The sequence below is a fragment of the Sus scrofa genome, chromosome 3, assembly GCF_000003025.6.
Source record: "Sus scrofa isolate TJ Tabasco breed Duroc chromosome 3, Sscrofa11.1, whole genome shotgun sequence".
NCBI classification, from domain to species: domain Eukaryota; kingdom Metazoa; phylum Chordata; class Mammalia; order Artiodactyla; family Suidae; genus Sus; species Sus scrofa.
The window spans coordinates 73,395,190-73,415,906 of NC_010445.4; the positions used below are offsets into that span (position 1 = coordinate 73,395,190).

The 20,717-nt window shown below is 42.7% G+C and overlaps 1 protein-coding gene across 1 annotated transcript in view; it reads right to left on the reverse strand.

The window, feature by feature from the left end:
• ANTXR1 (anthrax toxin receptor 1) overlaps window positions 1-3,190 on the reverse strand; it is a 240,636-nt gene extending 237,446 nt beyond the window's left edge. The window contains exon 1 of the mRNA XM_003125066.6: window positions 2,631-3,190. Within this exon, the coding sequence (XP_003125114.3) occupies window positions 2,631-2,782 (152 nt within the window). The 5' untranslated portion in view covers window positions 2,783-3,190. The remainder of the gene's footprint in view (window positions 1-2,630) is intronic.

Sequence of the window (20,717 nt, forward strand, 5' to 3'; positions counted from 1 at the left end):
TTTCTTGTCTCTGCTATCTAATCTGATAGCCACATGTGGCTATTTAAATTTAAATTAATTAAAGTTAGATAAGACAGAAAGTTCATTTCCTCAATTCCACTAGACACCTTTCCAACAGGCACTTATGGCTAGTCGATACCATCTTGGAAGCACAGATAAAGAACATTTCCATTATCACAGAAAGTTCTGTTGAACGGCACAAGTCTAGAAAGCCAGTAGGAATTTAGATTTTCCTTAGGAAGATATGACAATGCCTGCCTCCCACAAGTTGGCCAATACGAAATATTATGTCTTTAAAAATCTTTGCCAACTTAATATAAATTATATCTTGTTTGACTTTTTCCATTTCTTGGATTACTAGTGAAGTTACACTTTTTTGTTTGTTTATTGACTTTCATTTTTTTGGTGAATTATTTATATAGTAAGCCTATTTTCTATTGGAAAGAGCTTTTCAAAAACTGCTTATTATACATTAAGGTCACTCTGCAGAGGTGAATTTATGTTGCAAAAGTTTTTGTAACTTGTTATCTTTTAGTTATGGCATTTCTTCCACTGATAGAAGTGTAAGCTTGTAATATATTTAAATTTTTGGTAGTTTCTGTATGTTTCTACCCTGTTTTAAAAGCTCTAAATTTAAGATTATAGTCATATCCATCTAAATTTTCTTCTAGGTCTTTCATCATTTCATTTTAAACCCTTAAATTTTCAGTCCTCTTGGAATTTATTTTGGCATTGGGGGTGAGAGGTTAAAGTAGAAATGTAACCTTTTTCTTTGGCATGTTACCAACCTCTTGTCCAAGAATCATTTTTAAAAATAATGAATTCATTCCTCATTTGAACTTCTGCTAAATGCTTACACATCCTTGGATCTGTTTCTAGATTTTCTATCCTGTCCACCCATTCTATGGCTTTTCCCATCCTGTTTTTATCAATTTGTCTTACAATACATTTTAATACTTCGACATATAAGTACTTCTTCATTATTCTTTTCCCAAAATGTTTCAGCTCTTTCTTGCCTGCTCTTTTCTCTAAGATAAACCTTAGAATCATTTTGCTAAACCCCTCTCACCTCCAAGATAAACTCTTTCAGAACTCTGACTTTAAAGCTTAACTTATAAATTAATTTGGGAAGAGTTGCTATCTCTATAGTCTGGAATTATTCCATTCAGGAACATGGTGTTTCTGTCCATTTATTTAAGTCTTCCTCTATGTCCTTCTGAACTGGCTTTTCTTTCTTTCTTTTTTTTTTTTTAAAGCACCATAATGGACATCTCTGACTATTTTCAGACACAGTCTCTGACTCTGTGAGCCGTAGCCACTAGCAGAAAGAAGAGAAATTCCATTTCTTAGCATTGGAGGATATTTTCAGTATCCACCTTCTCATAAATCTGCAAGAAAGAGATCTCACTTTTCATCCAAAGAATCTGGAGTTCAAAACAGCCTTTATGGAAAAAAATCAAACTCCAGGGGCAACTGCAAAGCACATTTGGTGTCTAGCTGGCCAGCTTATTTTGCAGGACTCTTTTTCCAACTCCCAAATACTTTCCAGTCTGTGAAATTCATCTCCCCACCACTGTAGCAGCAAGCGCCTGTCCTGGCACTGGGGAGCTCACACACAGTTTTCCTGAGCTCCGAACTTCTCTGAGGGGCTTTTTATTGTTAACACTGGGTTTGAGTGTATAGTATGCAACCTCTGTGAATGACTGGCTTGGCAAATCTAAGGGGGCTTGGGAAAGTGTTTCATTGGTCAGAGTTCAGATCTCCCTTGAACACAGCCCTGAAGCCGAATCCATTTTCAGAAAGAAACCAGGGCTCCTGCTCCTCCCTGGTAGCCCACCAGTCAAATCGCCAGAACTTGAATTTGCCAACATCAGGGTTTCTCAAGCCCAGAGGGCGGAGGAATATAGCTGCAGGGGACTTTCGGCAACGTCTGGAGACACTTTTGGTTGTCACCACGGAGAGATCGGTGGGGGCAGCGGGGTGGGGGGTTCTGGCGGGGGGTATTACCAGCACCTAGCGGAGAGAGGCCAGGGATGCTGCCGAAAACCCTGCAACACAGGACGTGCCCACAACAAAGAATTTCCCAGCCTCTGAAGGGAGGAATGCTGCTGAAGGGAGAAATTCCCTTTATATTTTCACTAACCGAGCAGTCAGCCTGCATTATATTATTAGGAACAAAAGCAAAGCAATATGTAAGGCAAAGTTTTTCAAAAGGAGATGATTGGTTTTGAAAAGCCTCTTACTTTAGAAGTACCTTAAAGTTCTACCTCCCGTAAGCAAGCTTTTCTCACCAAGGTTTCTAAAGCAAACGGAAAGCGTTCAGAGAAACGCAATAGGTCTACAGCATACTCTCACTCCTATCCTCAAACTCAGGCGCCTCGGTCGCAAAAAGCAAAGCACAGAAGTTGTCCCGCATACAAGCCTGCCCTGCGGGCTCAGGCAGCGGGGGAGGATGGGGAAGCGCGCTCCAGCGGCGACAAAGGCGCAGCGCTGAGGCCACCGCCACCTCCCGCGGCCGCTCTCGGTCCCTGGAGATGCGCGCCTGTCCTAAAGCGACCCTGCCGAGGAGCCCAGCCCGGGGAGAAAGCATCATCGGCTTAGCCTAGATTGGAACAACTCGTGGCACTTACTTGTCCAAAATGAAGTACAGGTCAAATCCCCCGTAGCAGGCTGGACCCCCTTCTTCCCTGCGTCCCCCTTGCCCGGCGCAGATGAGCACAAAAGTGGCCAAAGAGAGACACTTGAAGCCAATGCCCAGAGCTTTCTGCTCCACGGTGGCCATGTCCTGCAGCCCAGGGAGAGGGTAGGGTCCTCTCCTTCCCACGCTCCTCTAAGTCGCCAGGACCCTCAGGGGCGCGCCATCCGAGGGGCCCTCCTCTCGGGCCCTTTATTCCCCCTCGCTCTCCCGAAACTCCCCGGAAGCAATTGTCTGGAGGAGTTCAAGGTTTTCCTTCTGGTTTCCGCTTCGATTCTGTTTCTAGGTTTCAGGTTTCAAGAATCCCAATACTGTACTCCGCTTTTTTAAAGGGGCTGCTCCTGACTCTGGCCGACGGGCCGCTCCGGAGGCAGCGCTGAGGTTTTGCAGTTGAAGCAGTTGCGTCCGGATGGTTCTTTGTCCCAGATTTTAAATATTATGGGGTGGGTTTTCAAATTGTTCTTGCTTGGGGGAGTGCTTTTCTCCCTCCTCTCTACCCCCTTTCTTATTTTGATGGCGGAAGGAAGTTCAAAGGGTGCCACCTTGTGGTCAAGGGCGGTGAAAGCACTCTTTGGTGTTCAAGGGAGCGTGGCTGTGCACGTTTTCATATTCTTCCTCTTTCTCAGGCATCTTCCCTTTCACTCTCCATGACCTCTTCCTCATGCCTAGTTCTTTCTCACTCACTAGCCTTTTTGTTCTTGCCCTTTCCTTATTTGTCCTATGTCCGCTGATAAGGTCACTGTAAACATTTGATGAGAACCTACTCCAAGCACTAGGGCTCTGACCCCAGGCTGGGACCTTTGCAAACAAGATGTTGGGCAAAGGAGTGGAGAAGAAGGGGCCTTTGTTATCTGAATCATCCAAGTGACCTTACTGTACACTTATCGCAGATCATAAAAGAGACTGCTGGGGTGTGGTCATGTGGCTGAAAACAGAAGGCTTTTGCCAACATGGAAGAATTAAGCATGCTACATGGCCTCAGACTCCAGATTTTAGGAATTCTGGGATAAGTTCTTTTCAGCCTGTGAACTTTAATAATTTTTTCACCCAATCTTTGATTTAGGGAAGAGGACGTAAACAGCTTACAAGAAGGTGAAGCTTCCAAGCAGTTTGAGCCTGGCCAGGAAGCCCTGTGCTAGCCTTCCTAAAGCGAAGGATCCTCCTTATAGTGGGCTGTGAGTTCCTCGCAGGAACTCAATTTTAGTTCCATGTGTCTTCCTCTATGGGAATCCTCAGTACACCCTCATGCTCTGTTTTCCAGGATTATTTCTCCAGACACTCATCTTCCCCCCACCACCCCACCTGAGAGTCTCTAAATTTTGGCGATCCATAATACATTGCACTAGCCTGTCTCAAGTTCCTATCTCCCAGTATTCACACCTCCCCTCCTACACAAAATGAGACTGATCTGTGTGTAATTAATGATACTGCAGAAATGATGATGTGTGGCTTCTGAGACTAGGTCTTAACAGACATTGTGCATGTATCTTTTTGAGTAAGTTTTCTCCAGATATATGCCCAGGAGTGGGATTTCAAGATCATATGGCAACTCTATATTTAGTTTTGTAAGGAACCTCCATACTGTTTTCCATAGTGGCTGTACCTATTGACATACCCACCAACAGTGTAGGAGGGTTCCCTTTTATCCACACCCTCTCCAGCATTTATTAGGTGTGGACTTCTTAATGATGGTCATTCTGGCCAGTGTGAGGTGGTACCTCATTGTAGTTTTGGTTTATGTTTCTTTAATAATTAGTGATGTTGAGCATACTTTCATGTGCTTGTTGGCCAGCTATATGCCTTTTTTGGAGAAATGTCTATTGAGGTCTTCTGCCCATTTTTTGATTGGGTTGTTTTTTTGTGATATTGAGATGTATGACCCAAGTATTCACAGCAGCACTGTTTACTATAGCCAAGACATGGAAGCAACCTAAGTGTCCATCAACAGATGAATGGATAAAGGAGATGTGGTATATATTACAATGGAATATTACTAAGCCACAAAAAATTATGAAATAATGCCATTTGCAGCAACATGGATGGACCTAGCAACTATCATACTAAATGAAGTTAAGTCAGACAGAGAAAAACAAATATCATGATATCACTTATATGTGGAATCTAAAATAAGATACTCATGAACTTTTTCATGGAAAAGAAACAGACTCACAGACATAGAAAACAAAATTATGGTTACCAAAGGGGAAAGTGGGGGGAAAGGACAAATGAGGAGTTTGGGATTAGCAGATACACACTACTGCATATTAAAGAGATAAACAACAAAGTCCTGCTGTAGAGTACAGGGAACTATATTCACTATATTGTAATAAAACATGATGGAATAGAATCTGAAAAAGAATATCTATCTATGTCACTTTGCTATACACTTGAAGCTAGTACAACATTGTAAATCAATTATACTTCTATAATAATACTTCAATTATTGCTCTCCTGAATCACTTTCTCTGGGGAGCCCAATGCCATGTCATGAGTTTGCCCTGTCATGGGTGCCCCTATGGAGAAGTCCATGTAGTGAGACACTGAGACCCCCTGCTGATGCCAGCATCAATTTGCCAGGCATGTGAGTGTCTTGGAGGTGGATCCTCTGGCCCCAGTCAAGCCTTCAGATGACTGCAGTCCTGGTTGACATCTTGACTGTAACCTTATGAGAAACTCCAAGTCAGAACCTCTCAGCTAAGCCAATCCCAGATTCCTGACCCACAGAAATTATGAGAGAATGAATATATGTATTTATATTTTGAGCCTTTAATTTTGAAGGAAATTTGTTATGCAATAATAGACAACTAATAAATACCTATTACCATGTTAAAAATTTGAGACCATCTTTAGGGACAAACTTGTCTAACTGTATTTCCCAGGCTTACTTGACCATGAAACACTTTTTTTTTTTTAATGTCTGTTGACACCCATACTTTGGGAATAACAGCTCTCAGAAAAAAGTAACTGGGGAGAGATTAAAATACTCTAACTTGAAGTTCCCATTGAAGCTCAGTGGTAACAAACCCAGCTAGGATCCTTGAGAATGTGCGTTTGATCCCTGGCCTCACTCAGTGGGTTAAGGATCTGGCATTGATGTGAGCTGTGGTGTAGGCTGGCGGCTGTAGCTCTGATTCGACCCCAAGCCTGGGAAACTTCCATATGCTATGGGTATGGCCCTAAAAAACAAAAATAAAATAAAATAAAATTCTCTAACTTGTCCAAGTCTTTTTTTTTTTTTTCATACCTTCCCCCTCACCCAAAGGACTGAAATCCCACTCTGGTCCCATTGCAGCTCTCTGATGAAAGAGAAGGTGAGGAAAATCTACAGAAAGTGAGTTTGTAGGCGAAAGCAGAAAAACCAGGGGAAACTGATTAGGAGGGAAAGGAATATGAGATAGAAAATCACAATGGAGGAAATACTTGTGGGTGACAGGATTGGCAAAGAATAGAAAGGGACTTGAATTGGAAAGAAATTTGGGGAAGAGGAGAGGTCATGGAGGATTAGGAATGTTTTCTCTCATCCTCATGCTCTAGGGACCTCTTAGGTCCTTTAGAGTTTGGGTGACAGGAATATCTTGAGAGGTTTATATTGAGGAAGTTAGTCTGGCAGGCAATCAGAAGTGTCCTGATAGAACTCTTCAGTAGTGACACAGTTATTAAAGACAGGTGAGGACACAGTTCCCAAACAGAAGGAAATTCAGTATGAAGTAATGAGAAAGGGAAAAGAGTGGAAGAGCGTGGAAGAGGCTCACCTGGGACAAAGGTGATGCTTTAGAGAACAGAGAGGTAGTGAGAAGGATTCAGATGCTTGAATGCCCTACTTGCCTCTGTCTTTCTTTTAGTGTTTTAGATTGAAATTCGTTAATACATGCTGACCATTTCTAGATCTTAAAATGACTCTTCCTCTCCCTCTCTCCCTCTCTCCCTCTCTTCCCCACACCCACCCGTAACCCAGAGAAATCCATTGCAGGCACTTCTTCCAGTTTTAGAGGGTTTTGTGCCAGCTTCACTCCCTATGGGGAGGTGTCCTACAAAAAAGCCCATGAAGTGAACTTGATATTGAGCTATGGAGTTATGGTTATTCTTGAGGAATGCTGAGGTAGAAGGAAGAGTCCAACATCTATAATAAGGTAAATGAAGCCCCCGCTCTGATACTAACATGGTGGCTCAATAGGTCTGCAAGAGGAGACATATTCAGGCTCTTCAAATTTGCAATAATTTCCTTTGGTTGAGAAGATGTACCAAACCGATAACTGGTGCATGTAGGGAAGTGGGAGAGGTGGATCAGTCACTTGAAGTTGGAGGAGAACTTGGGAAGGGTATCCAGGGGGTTCCTGCTAGCATTTCTCAGGTTAATTTCACTGCTCAGAGATATTCAAGTATCAAGATCCCTTTATGCAGATGTTATCATCTTCTCCAGGGAATGCTGAATGTTCTCATTGGACTGAGGGTATCCTAGGTCTTAATCTCTTGCAAAGACCCCTGTGCTCTAGATAAGATCAACTGGCCTTACTTAGGTTCATAGAGATTCCTTTGGAAGAAACTCTTCTGCCTCTCAAACTCAGGTACACGGAAGAATGATATAAATGATGATGTCCCAGCTATAGATAGATATTTCTGGGGTTGAAGCACAAGGGCAAATGAATGAACCTTGCACACGGAGGGGTTTGAATCATAACCTGGAAGTCAAGGCAGGGAAGAGCTTCTTGGAGGAAGAAGCAGTCAAAAATGTCATATCCTGTATAAGTCAAGAGCATAAGCCCTGAGAAGACCCCACTGATTTGACACGTCTCAGTGTGTCACCATGCCAGTGAAATAGTGAAAGGTGACATTAGACTACATTGGGTTGCTAGGAAGGGGAAACGTCTGTTTTAAGAAGAGAGAGGGATAGAGTGCTAACTTATAAATGTTCACATGTTTTATGCCACAAAGAAGGATCCCAAGATATTTAAGGATACTAAGAATTTCAAGTTCCCTGCCTTCCAAAAGACTGGAGTGTTTGCCTTAACTAGACTGATCATCTTAAAGCTGTACTCCGGCACTCTGATCACTATTCTACCTAAATTTGCCAGGCTGACGTCACTGAGATAGAAAAGTTTAAATATGACCTGACTGCTTACAGTCTCCACTCACTCACTCTCTCGTAGGTGTCCCCACTCTCCAACACCTATGATGGAGCCCCTTTTGATAAGCTCTCAAAAACAGTTTTCTACCCTGATAACATTGCTATCTAATCTTCTAAGAATCTTATTGGTCATCAAAGGACCACCTGTCTAGATTCTTGGCAAAGGTTTTGGAAAAGGCTCCAGGTAACAGAGACTACCCAAGAAAACTGGGGGAAGTTTTTCCTTAGAAATATTTGTCCATTGTATGGAAAGATCTGACACTTTCCACCAAATTTTGTGCCAATCCAATAGGCTCAGTATCTGCCATTGTTGGACATCCCACTGGTCCTTGGGCTTTGATGACACCCTATATCCTTCTGAGGTAAAACATTCTTTAGTGAAAAATGGTCTCATTTCTTTATTATGTGATTTCCTTCATGTTTGTCTTCCATAGGACTGCTATTTGCAAAAAGTCAAGAGAAAATTCCCATAAACAGTGTATTATCCAGAATAACAATGTTTCTAAAGAATCTGAATCAGCCGAATGATGGCTTTTGTTCATAAGAAAAGAAAAGGTACCAGGAATAACTTTGAACCCAGAGCTGAACCACAGTCTATAGCAAGGCACCTTGATGGCATCCCATCTACAGGACAGGTCAACTTCAACCTCAGCCCTAAAACAGTCAAAGCCTTGTTAAACCCAGGGTCCTAGTAATAACCTTAATCAAAGCCCAATTCAGTCTATCTTGAAAATCAGTTCAGTTCAATTCATCCTCTGGTTCAGTTTGGGGCAATCTCAAACCCATCCCCAAACCTTGTTCATAGCCACCCAAATAGAGAGATAGAACTCATTCAACAGAGCCCCAACCCAACTCTGATCAATTCAGAGCTGTGAAAAAATATGAGCCAATTTCATACATTTGTGCATGTCAGACCAGAGATAGATCCTGTTTAATATGATTCACAACCCAACTCAGCTAAGCCCACAGACAATATCCATATCCTAAGCCATATCCAAGCCCAACCTGAAGTTTAATCATCAATTCCCTTTAGCCTAATCCAGCTAGAGTCTAGGCAAAGCTGAAAGCCTGACACAGCAAGCATTATGAAGGCTCATTCTTACAAGGATTCAGCTAAGACAATAATCTATAATTCATACCAGCATATCCTAAAAAATCCATCCCAGATCCTTATAAGACTCAAAGCCTTGCAGACAAAATTTTCATTTTATCTACAACAGAGACCAGGTCAATCTAAAGCAGAACCCAGAAGAAAGATGAAATAGACCAGTGCATACAGTCCAGGGTACTGACAAGTTTGCAAATGCCCAAAGGAAGATTTTATCAGACAACTCAAGACCAGCGTAAAACTAAATACAAGACCAATCCAGCCATTTTCTACCCAGCTCTGCTCAGCTCTGGTGCATTTGAGCATATTCAAGACCAAAGTCTTACTCAGAGACCCCAGACCAGTTTATGACTAAAGATGCCACAGGAACTCTACCAAAACCTTGTCAAGCCCGTAGCTCCCTCAACACTTTTTTTTTTTTTTGTCTTTTTGTCTTTTCTAGGGCTGCAGCCGTGGCATATAGAGGTCCCCAGGTGAGGGGTCTAATCTGAGCTGTAGTTGCTGGTCTACGCCAGAGCCACAGCCATGCGGGATCCGAGCTGCGTCTGCAACCTACACCACGGTTCACGGCAACGCTGGATCCTTAACCCACTGAGCAAGGCCAGGGATCGAACCTGCAACTTCATGGTTCCTAGTCGGATTCATTAACCACTGAGCCACGATGGGAACTCCTCCTTCAATACTTTTTGATAATGGCCACAGTCCAAGTCCCAAGCAGAAAGACCAGTGGTTTTCAAAGTGTGTAAACACATGTGTGTGGATAAAGATGTGTGGTTCGGGTACCGTGAAGGTGGGGGCAGAGATGTTAAGCCCTCTGAAATAACTAATGGAGCTTTTTAAGACACGTGTATCTGTAAAATATCAGAGATGGATATGGGGACATATAATTTAATATAGTCTTACAGAGACCAATTTTTTTTCCATATATGCTTATATACCCTTTTCTTCTCTCATGAGATCTATTGAAATAGATAGAATTAGTGCTAATTCCCATCAACGTTTGAAATTAGGCAGGATAGCACACTGATTAATAGTGAGATTGTACAATGGGCTATTTGGGGCAATGGACAGCTCTGCCATTATTCACAGGGTGTCTGTGCAGGTTAAATGTCCTATCCATCATACAGCTGCCTATCTACAAAGTGGGATTAATATTACTTCCCTCAGTGGGTTTTTGTGTGGTTTCAGTGGGATAATGTATGTCATGTATGGCCCTCAGGGGGCATACAGTCGATTATGGCTTTTAATTATTGTTAGGAGATGCTGGGAAAATGCATGTGAATTTCTTCTAGAGATAAGGAGAGTACGTTTGGAAGAACTGCTTGCAGAGTATTTGATTTTTCTACCACAAGTGAAACATGGCTGTTTCTGTACCACGGGCATTTGCATTATTCACTTTGAAAAATGTAAAGATAAGGATTCAAGCTCATCCAGGATCTACTGGGAGTTGATGGTTTCCTAGGGTGCATACAGAAAACAAATGGAAAATATGCTTTAGGGCTATTAATAATCTATTGACAGCAGTGCTGTTTCTGTTAGCCAAGAATGCTAGATAGCTAATCTCTAAAGAAATGCCCTAGTAAATGGTTATAATGAATGATGCTTCTTTCTGATACTGCTTTTTTTTTTTTTTTTTTTTAAGATCTAACAACCCACCAAAAATAAGCATTCTTATTTCTTCTTGGTAACTCATTCAGTCATTCATTCAAAAATTAGTTTTTGGATATCTGCGCTAAGGCAGACCCTGTGCTTATACTAAAGGTAGAAAGATGTACACAAATGTGGACCTTGCAGAGTTTGGTTGGGAAACACAAATGCATACCTAGGTCCAACACTGTGGTTAACCTAGTTTTTAGAGGAAATTCAGCTTGTCTCCACCACACCACCGTGACAATTCCAAGGAGAAGTTGGCCTGATGTAATAGTAACCTCAGTGATACACTATTGACCATAACTCTTAGGGTTGACTCGTCCCTTACGTGAATGAATGAAGACATGACAAACGTCTCTTCCTACTAGTAATGAGAAACTCCTGCCATAAGAAGATCCAAAAGCGGTGATGAAAAAGCCCATGGGAAAGGCACCAAGATCTGGGCTATTTAGGCTGCCTCCAGTCTGAGTGAAAGGAACCTTCAGGATCCTTGTCATGGATCACTAAAGCACAGAGGGGCTTGGGGGCAGAGCAGAAGCTCATAATGAGGCAGGCCGTGACCTGAGTTAGCCTCTGAGCATTGGCTCCTTAGGGTATGGTTCTGGCAGCAGTCAGATCTGAGTTAGCTTTCTGGCATTAAGTTTTTAGGCTCAAACGACTGTATGCCCAAGATGGATGTCTAAGAAGCAGGCTCATTCTGGAACCTCAAATACAAAAGCATTTGCCCTTATTACAGCCGAAGTCACAGTGGAGAAGTCATATGTCATTAACTGTGTGGGCCTCTATGTCCCCTGGGATAGAGATTTATTCCTAAAGGTAGGACAGACTTCTCTCAGAATAGGTAGAGTGCAAGGCATGGATGGTAGTACCACCCAGGTTTTATTTTCCTCTCTGTCATTGTTCCCATCAAAGATTGAGAATAGCCTTGCCATGAAATCTTACTTAGAGTCATAATTTTTGCCATAACACTGTGAGTTTAATTCAAAGAAAATAGTGGATTCAATCAATAAACACATAAAAAAGACTAAGGACCCTAACGGCATAAGGGAATTTTCATCTTAGGTCGAAATGGAAGAAAAAAACAGTGGAGATGTTGTAAATCTAAGAACCAGCAAGGAAGAAATAAAGGCTCATGCCCAGACACTGTCCTCTAGAAATCAGATTTGCTCAGAGGTAGAGAGAAAACCTCAGATGATAGACAAGAAGGTTTTAGAATTTGGTGTCTAAAAACAGAAGCTGTGGGAGTTCCCGTCATGGCGCAGCAGAAATGAATTCGACTAGTATCCATGAGGATGCAGGTTCGACTCCTGGCTTCGCTCAGTGGGTTGGGGATCCCTCGTTGCCTTGAGCTGTGGTGTAGGTTGCAGACGCGGCTTGCATCCTGCATTGCTGTGGTGTAGGCTGGCAGCTGTGCATGGGCGAGGGGACCCACGTTTTTTTAGGTAGCAATGACATATGCAGGTGGCCTAGGGGCAGCCAGTCCAGATAGAAGGAGAACAAAAGTCTCCTAAAAGGATGCTGCCAAGGAGGAAAAGAGAAATTGATGGCTCCTTCAATGTGATTGACACAGGAGAGTTAAATCTCATCCCTAAAATAGAAAGTCAGTGAATAATGTCTGAGATTGATGAATTAAAATGTATTAGCATGTGCATAGCATTTAGAAACATGGCCATGCATAAATGCCAGAAAAATTAACTAAAATAGTTAATGGGGAGGGCGTGCTGTGGAGAAAGGTGGGGCAGGAAATGGAAACTTTTTATTATTATAAGACTTTTAGACATTCTGACTTTTAAACTATGTGACTTTATTATTTTGGGTAAAAAATTACAATATATTTTTTTAAACAGGAGACTTCCAAATTTGCTAAAGAGTCTGCTGAGGATTTCTGCTAAGTTTGTTTCAATTCAATTAAGTGATTAGCATAATGGAATGTCAAGTTGTATTTATTTTTCATTTTTTAAAGTTTTATTGAAGCATAGTTGACTTACAATGTTGTGATAAGTTGCGCTGTACAACAAAGTGATTCAGTTATCCCATGTTGTATTTAAAACTGACAATCAAGAGTTCTCTTGTAGTGCATCAAGTTAAGGATCCAGTGTTGTTACTGCAGCAGTTTGGGTTGCTGCTATGATATGAGTTCAATCCCTGGCCTGGGAATTTCCATATGCTGTGGGCGTGGCCCCCCCAAAATTTTCAATCACATGGACTAGATATAAATACCTGGAGAAAGTTGTAAAATAATGTTGAGAAAATTAAAAAGTTGAAAAACAAGCAGAGCACAGAGTAATTTGTAAACTTAGAAGGCAGGACCCCAAATCATGTGCATATATATACACGTGTATATATATATATATATATATATATACACATATATATATATATACACACACATATTATTTGGATACATGATATATATAACTGTATACATATATGGTTTACATACACACTCACACAGCCATAAACATAGTTATAATTAAAATATAAAATAATCCTGTCAGAAAGAGAAAGACAAATACCATATAATATCACCTATATCTGGAATCTAACATACAGCACAAATGAACCTTTCCACAGGAAAAAAAACTTGGAGAACAGACTTATGGTTGCCAAGGAGGAGGGGAAGGAGCGGGATGGATTGGGAACTTGGGGTTAAGAGATGCAGATGATTGTCTTTGGAATGGATCAGCAATGAGATGCTGCTGCATAGCCCTCAGAACTATGTCTGGTCACTTATGATGGAGCACGATAATGTGAGAAAAAAGGATCTATACATGTATGTGTAACTGGGTCACCTTGCTGTACAGTAGAAAATTGACAGAACACTGTAAACCAGCTACAATGCAAAAAATCATTATATGAAAAAATTTTTAAAAAATCCTAACATTAGGAGAATGATTTTAAAAGTTTTGGATCATTAACAAAACAGTACACTACATGGCCATTAAAAATAAAATACAGGAAGACTTTACAGCATGAGAAAGTGTTCATGTACATTATTACATGAAAAATTTAGAATATATGTAGGTTAGGCTGACAACTATGAAAGATATTCATGTGGGTAAGTACTCAAAAGTCATTTTTACAAATCAAATAGCGTTAGAAACAAAAATTACATCAAAGGAGAGGCAGCAGATAAGGCAAATGTAAGGCATTAACTTTGGAGCTATAAAGGAAACACTATCTGGGATGAGGGAGTTGAAAGCAGCAACTAAATGGACAAGGGTAAAAGACTTTAAAAAAAAAAATTAGGGGAGTTCCTGTCGTGGTGCAGTGGAAATGAATCCGACTAAGAATGATGAGGTTGTGGGTTCTATCCTTGGCCTCGCTCAGTGGGTTAAGGAACCAGCATTGCCATAAGCTGTGGTGTAGGTTGCAGACGTGGCTTGGAGCAGCTTGGAGCAGCTTGGAGCAGCTCGGATCCTGAGTTGCTGTAGCTGTGGCACAGGCCGGCAGCTACAGCTCCAATTAGACCCCGAGTCTGGGAACCTCCATATACCATGGGCGTGGCCCTAGAAAAGGCAAAATAAATAAATAAATAAATAAAAGTAAAAATAATAATTATAAAGTAAATTAAAATTAAAGAATTTACAATGTTGTGCCAATTTCTGCTTCACAGCAAAGTGACCCAGTCTTATATACACATTATATATAATATATAAAAGAATATATATATTCTTTTCCTTATATTATTTTCATCATGGTCTATCCCAAGAGTTTGGATATAGTTCCCTGTGCTGTACAGTGGAGTCTAATTGCCTATCCATTCTAAATGTAATAGTGTGCATCTACTAACCCCCAATTCCCAGTCCATCCCACTCCCCCAACCCCTTGGCAACCACAAGTCTGTTTTCTGTGTCTGTGAGTCTGTTTCTACTTGTAGATAGGTTCTTTTCTGACATATTTTAGATTCCACATATAAGTAATATCAAATGGTATTTGTCTCTGTAAAAGATGTTTTTGTGTTTGCTTGTTTATGTGATTTTTTTAAATGTTGAGGGATGTTTAAGTTGGTATCCATGGATGGGGAAGGGACCAAGGACCTGTAGCTATGGACAGGGTGAAAGATGGGGGCGGGGGTCACGCAGGGAAGGGAGAGCAGGGAGAGGAGGGAAGGAGAGAGGGGATGGTGCTGGCCTGAGGAGGCAGGAAGCAGGGACTCAGAACACAGATGGAATGGTCAGCTTTGGCCAAGGAAATGAACCTACTATATGGCAGAACTTATGTGACGAGGATGGGAACTCTGTACTCTAAAGCTCTAGTTGATGCTCTTTACAACGAGAACAAACACAGGACTTGGCATGCATCTAAGACAGCATTTGATATTTAGGCAGCTTAAAGCTTAAAGTATATCCCATGCTTACTTTCTCGATGAATGATACTATGTGAATAAATGTGCGAGAGAGTAAAACTGGGTTCAGACAGAGCCAGACCCAGGCCCAGTACTGGTCCTCCAGAGTTAACTAGCTACAAGGTTCTGAGGGAATTCTTCACCTTGCCAAGGCTCAGTTTCCACATGGGCATGACTATGCTGGTCCACTCTATGGCAGAAATTATACTAAGGGGTCACAGATGCTGCATTTCATTTAATACTCCCAACAGATGTGCACATCTCTGTTATAATCCTCTTTTCATCAATGCAAACATGAGGCTCAGAGAAGTCAAGTAACTTTCTTTAAATATCTGTGCACCTGTACATGGTGGAACCGGGATGCAAGCCTATCCTTAATTGCCTTTGCTCTTTCTACCATGTGACCTTTCAAACCAGTGGGAAGGATGTTGACAAGTCTGTAAGTGGGAAGATGAGGAGCTGAAGAGGTTTTGAAAGATTCATTTTAAACACAAGAATCCTTTTGGTGCAGTTTTCTTCCACTGCTGGAGTTCCTGGGAACTGTAGTTTCAGGATTCCATTCATAACAGTGTGTTTGGCATGACAAAGTTCTTAACATTTCTTTGTTCTACTGCCAAGACCCTGGCTTTTGTATAATCAATTTGCAATCTACTTAAATGTTTTAAAACATGGAAATGACTGTATCGTATTTTGGTGAGAGGATGATGAGGCTTCTTCCTCTAAATTATGTAGGGCTGAGGATCCTTGAATTTAAACATGGGGTGGCGGTTCTCTTTACTGTAAAATTACTTCTGCAGAGCGGATATGCAAAGCAAGCAAATGAGGAAGAATTACTTAAAGTGTTGTGATTGCGTTGTTTCCAAAACTGTTGATGGTTTCTGTGAATACTGGCCAGGCTCTGAAGGGTGAGGCCTCAGGGCGAGCGGAGATGTTGCCAGACCCACCAGGGTCTTGTCAGCGCTGTCAGGCACTTTGTCCAGCTACATATGCTTGCCCATTGGCCTATGCTCCTTGGAGCTTGTGAAATTGGAGAGGTCAGTGCAGAATTCTGAGGAATCAGATTCTCAGAGTGCCTCTTGAATGACCTTAAGTACATCTGGGCTCAAAGACAAAGACTGTCTACTAGTTGAAAGCCTAAGGGTAGATTCAGTCCATCTGAGCCTGAGTCTTTCTGGAGGAGAGGAGGTGGGGATGTGGACCTGCCTGTGGAACTCGTCCAACCACCGCCTTTCAGCCCCAGGAGAACATGAACCAGGGGTCCTTTTCTCAAGTTGCCTCTGACTTCACATTGTGGACCCCCTCCCCACCTGTGAAGTAAAGCAGGCTGGAAAGGAAGCTGAGAAGAGGCTAAAACCTTTCTCAAAGGGCATTGCCAGTGCTGCGCAGGGGAGTCAGGACCAGCACCAAGAGCTGGGATGGGTTTGGAGGTGAGAGTTTGTAGGGCGACAGATTCTCAGATTTTCAGTGGCCTTCGGAGATGTCAGCATGGGCTCCCATCCCGATGGTCTACTGCCGCAGAATAAACCACCCCAAAATATAATGACTTAAACATTTATTTTGATTGTTCCTGGTTCTTTGGGTTGACTGGGGCTCAGCTGGGCACTTCTCTCATGGGGTTTCTCAAGTGGTTGCAGCAAGATATCAGCTGGGACTGGGTCACTTTGCTATACAGCTGAGATGGACAGAACATTGTAAACTGATGATAAGAGAAAAAAATTAAAATCTTAAAAAAAGATATCAGCTGGGCTGCACACATTTAAGAGATCATGCCAAGATGACCCTCCCACATGGCTGGCCATTAATGCTAGCTGTTGGCTGAGAGTTCAGGTGGCGTTTTTAACCATGTGTGTGTGTCTTCTTCATGTGACTTGACCTTCAGATAGCTTGGTGACTCAGTTCCCAACAGGACTGGTCTAAGAATAAGCATTCCAAGGGATCCTTGTTATGTCTGACCCTTGGAAGTCTCAGAAAGTCACTTCTGCTTTTATTGGTCATGGGACATCGCTAAGACTGATTTAGATCTGAAGGAAGAGAATTAGACTCTACTTTTTAGTGCCAAGGAAAGCATGCTTATAGAGTGAGGTAATGAGTTGATGGAGACCATATTTCAGGAATCTACCACAGCCTGAATAGATTTCAGCTAGAGCATGACAGTGGTGGACTTGGAATGTATGTAATAAAGTGAAACAAATGGTTATTAAATGCTTGCTCTGCATCAACCCTTCTGATGCATTATTAGGTTTAATCTATTCGACAGCCCTATGAAGGAATGTTTCAGATTTGCTCTTTTTTAGCTCCACTTCTTCACTGTTCCCTGGGGCCTTGCTGTGTGCCATGTCATTTTTCAGAGACTTTCACATGAAAAGTAAACAGAAGGCTACCTCCCTGTACCTTGATTTTTGGCTTGATCATATGACTTCCTCTGGCCCATGGAATGGCAGTAGATGTTATGCAGACAGGGGTTTGTGATATGCTTGTATGGGTGGCCATGCCCTGTGGCCAACTTTTGCCCTCACCATGAGAAAAATTTCTCCCAGGGTGGTGCCGCCTCTTCTACCAGGTGTCCAGAAAGAGATACGTGGAGCAGATCAGAGCCAGCTGGATTCATAACTTGAAGCAGAGATGTGCAGCCAAGCCCTGCCTAGGTCACCCAGTTCCCAGGTAGCTGACCACAGAGGGGTGAAATAGAAGTGCTTATTATTGAATGCTGCTGAGATGCTGTGGTTTTTTGTAAAAGCAGGCTGATCCAGTAGGCATTATTAGCTCCGTGTTTTTTTTCCCCTAAGTCTCTGAGAAATTAATTATTTAAGGACCAGTTTTTGAATTGAGCTCTGCCCAATCCAGAACCTCACGGCATTAGCTACACTGGTACTACGGGCAATGGATTCAGGCAAGCCTGACCAAGCTCCTACACTGCCCTCACGGGCATGGCCTGGGGAGCTGGAGGAGGCTTGTTGCTAAGTGGAAATGTTCCTCCCTGTATTGCTTCTTTGGAAAGTTCTTAGAGATGGCTGAGAATTTTGATCTTGGGGTATGTGTAGGTTGGGAGCGAGGGGGTTGTGGTGCCTAGTTCACTGTTCACTGAGCAATTTCCACTGAAGAGAGGGAGGGAGGACCCAGAGCTCAAGCATGAAAGACAGCATTGCTGATTGGACGGCTTTCTGTGGTTAGCTGAAGGGCTCAAAAGGCCCTGGGAGGGTGTTGGTCTTAAAGAGATGAACTCTGCATGCGTGTGTGCGTGCGCGTGCGCATGTGCGTGCGCGCGCCTGTACATGTGTGAGGGGGTGGGGGCTCTGTACTCTAAAGCTCTAGTTGATACTCTTTACAATGAGAACAAATAGAGGAACTGGCATTCGTCTAAGACTTAGCTTTGGGGGTTTTTATGGTTTTTTGGTTTGTTTGTTTTTTGGGGGTTTTTAGGGCTGCAAAGTTGGCCTGTGGAGGTTCCCAGGCTAGGGGTTGACTCAGAGCTCTCACTGCCAGCCACAGCCTCAGCTGTGGCAATACTGGATCCTTAACCCACTGAGCAAGGCCAGGGATCAAACCCATAACCTCATGGTTCCTAGTCGGATTCATTTCCTCTGCGCCGTGATGGGAACGCCCATCTAAGACTTGGCTTTTGATATTTATGCAGCTTAAAGCTTAAAGCATATCCCATGCTTACTTTCTCAATGAATGATATTATGTGAATGAATGTGCAAGAGAGCAAAACTCAACTCAGACAGAGCCAGACCTGAGGCCCAGTTCTGGTCCCCCAGCGTTTACTGGCTACAGGGTTGTGAGTGAAGCCTGCACCTTGCTAAGGCTCAATTTCCACATGGGCATCGCTATGCTGGTCCTGACTACCTCACACTGCAGAGGCCAAATGAGTGCTGGATGGAGAAACACATACCTTCATTAAACAGGTGGTAAATGAGCAAAAAGCCACATGTTTCTGGAACAAAAATTGTTCATGCATATCAAGAGCCTGGAAAGATGATTTCCAGTTTTCTTATTTTTGCATTCATTTAAAAAATGCCTACCGGAGTTCCCGTCGTGGCGCAGTGGTTAACGAATCCGATTGGGAACCATGAGGCTGCGGGTTCGGTCCCTGGCCTTGCTCAGTGGGTTAACGATCCGGCATTGCCGTGAGCTGTGGTGTAGGTTGCAGACGCGGCTCGGATCCCGAGTTGCTGTGGCTCTGGCGTAGGCCGGCGTCTACAGCTCTGATTAGACCCCTAGCCTGGGAACCTCCACATGCCGCAGGAGCGGCCCAAGAAAAGGCAAAAAGACAAAAAAAAAAAAAAAAAAAAAAGACTTGTTATTAAAAAAATAAATAAATAAAAAAAAATAAAAAATAAAAATAAAAAATGCCTACCTCCATCATTGTCTGGCTGCAGTCTGTAGTATGGTCACTGTCCCCTGAAGCCACGCAAGACCTGTAGACAAAGACATCAGCAGCTCAACAATCATCCCTTCCATCCCTCAGCTCCAGAGTCGTCACTGGTGCTGGTCCCATTGGCCACTCGACACACACTTAAAGCCCTTTAACAAGGCCCTGATGGGGTCTGACATGAGCTCAGCTTCTTTTCTAGCCCCTGATCCAAGGTGGCATTTAAAGTCTACTGATTAACTCCCATCTCTTCCACATTCTCTTTGAACTGAACAAATAATACAAAAATAGAGTAAAAATTTGTCTTAGGAGTAGAGAAGATAGAAAGATGCCATTGAAAGTCCAGAAAGAGATGAGTTTTTGTTACCTACACAAGGATAAAGGACCAGATGGAGGGAGGTGCCAATCAGCTCAAGGTGCCAATGATTCAAGCAAGGGAAAGAAAATGTTGCAGGAACATGCATGGGACAAAGGGCAAAGCCCCCAGGGGGATGGAAATGAGGGGGGATGAAGGGCACTTCAATGCAGCCAAATCTCCAATGTACAAATGACTCAGCCTGAGAGCAGCTGACGACAGCCACAACCCCAGCTTCCCCGCCACTCATACAGTCTGGGAAAGGCATTTCAACAGGAGAGTTGCAATGAGGCCTGCAGGCAGGGAAGGGGCCAGAGCCCAAGCTAACTTCAGCAGCACCATCAAAGCCCAGAAAGCCTTTGACACAGTGGGCCTTCCCAGTACTGAGGCCGCCTCTGGTCAGAGGTACACACACTCCTGCATTCAGAACGGCCAAGGAAGGATTAGAGACCAGTGGCCATGGGCCAAACCTGACTGCCAGCGACTTCAGGGTATTTTTAAGAGTAAAGGGCATACAGAGTGTGGGTGGCTTACACACTCATTCCAACCATGTAAAGCATGATCAGAAAATGGGCGTCAATGGCTTCCATGGCCCCCTAACTCAAGAATCCTAAGTAGAAGACCCAGATAACTTCGGGCAGTAAAACATAAAAAGAAAAACTTGTGCCTAGTCGGGATATCCTAAACCTATTAAGACTCTGTTTAGGGGCTCTCTCCTTAGGACTCACAGGTAACACATATCAAAAGATATGTAGATAAGTAAAAGATATGTAGATAAGTAAAAGATTTATCAAAAGATAAGTAAAAGATTTGAAGACAATTGTAGGAGAATTTTAGCTGTCAAAATTAATTGTGTGTGGGGGGGTCTACACTAAAGTCATCTAGAGGGTTGCTCTGCTCATCTTGTTCAGCTGAGCTCATACTGCATGTCATGAGAACTTGTCCTGTGTCCTATGTGACTCTTCGTAGTTTTCTGAGTTTAGATATGAACTTGCTTAACACATAAAAATATTTACTTTTGGATTTCCTGCAGTGGGTGAAGAATCAGGTGTTGTCGCAGCTGT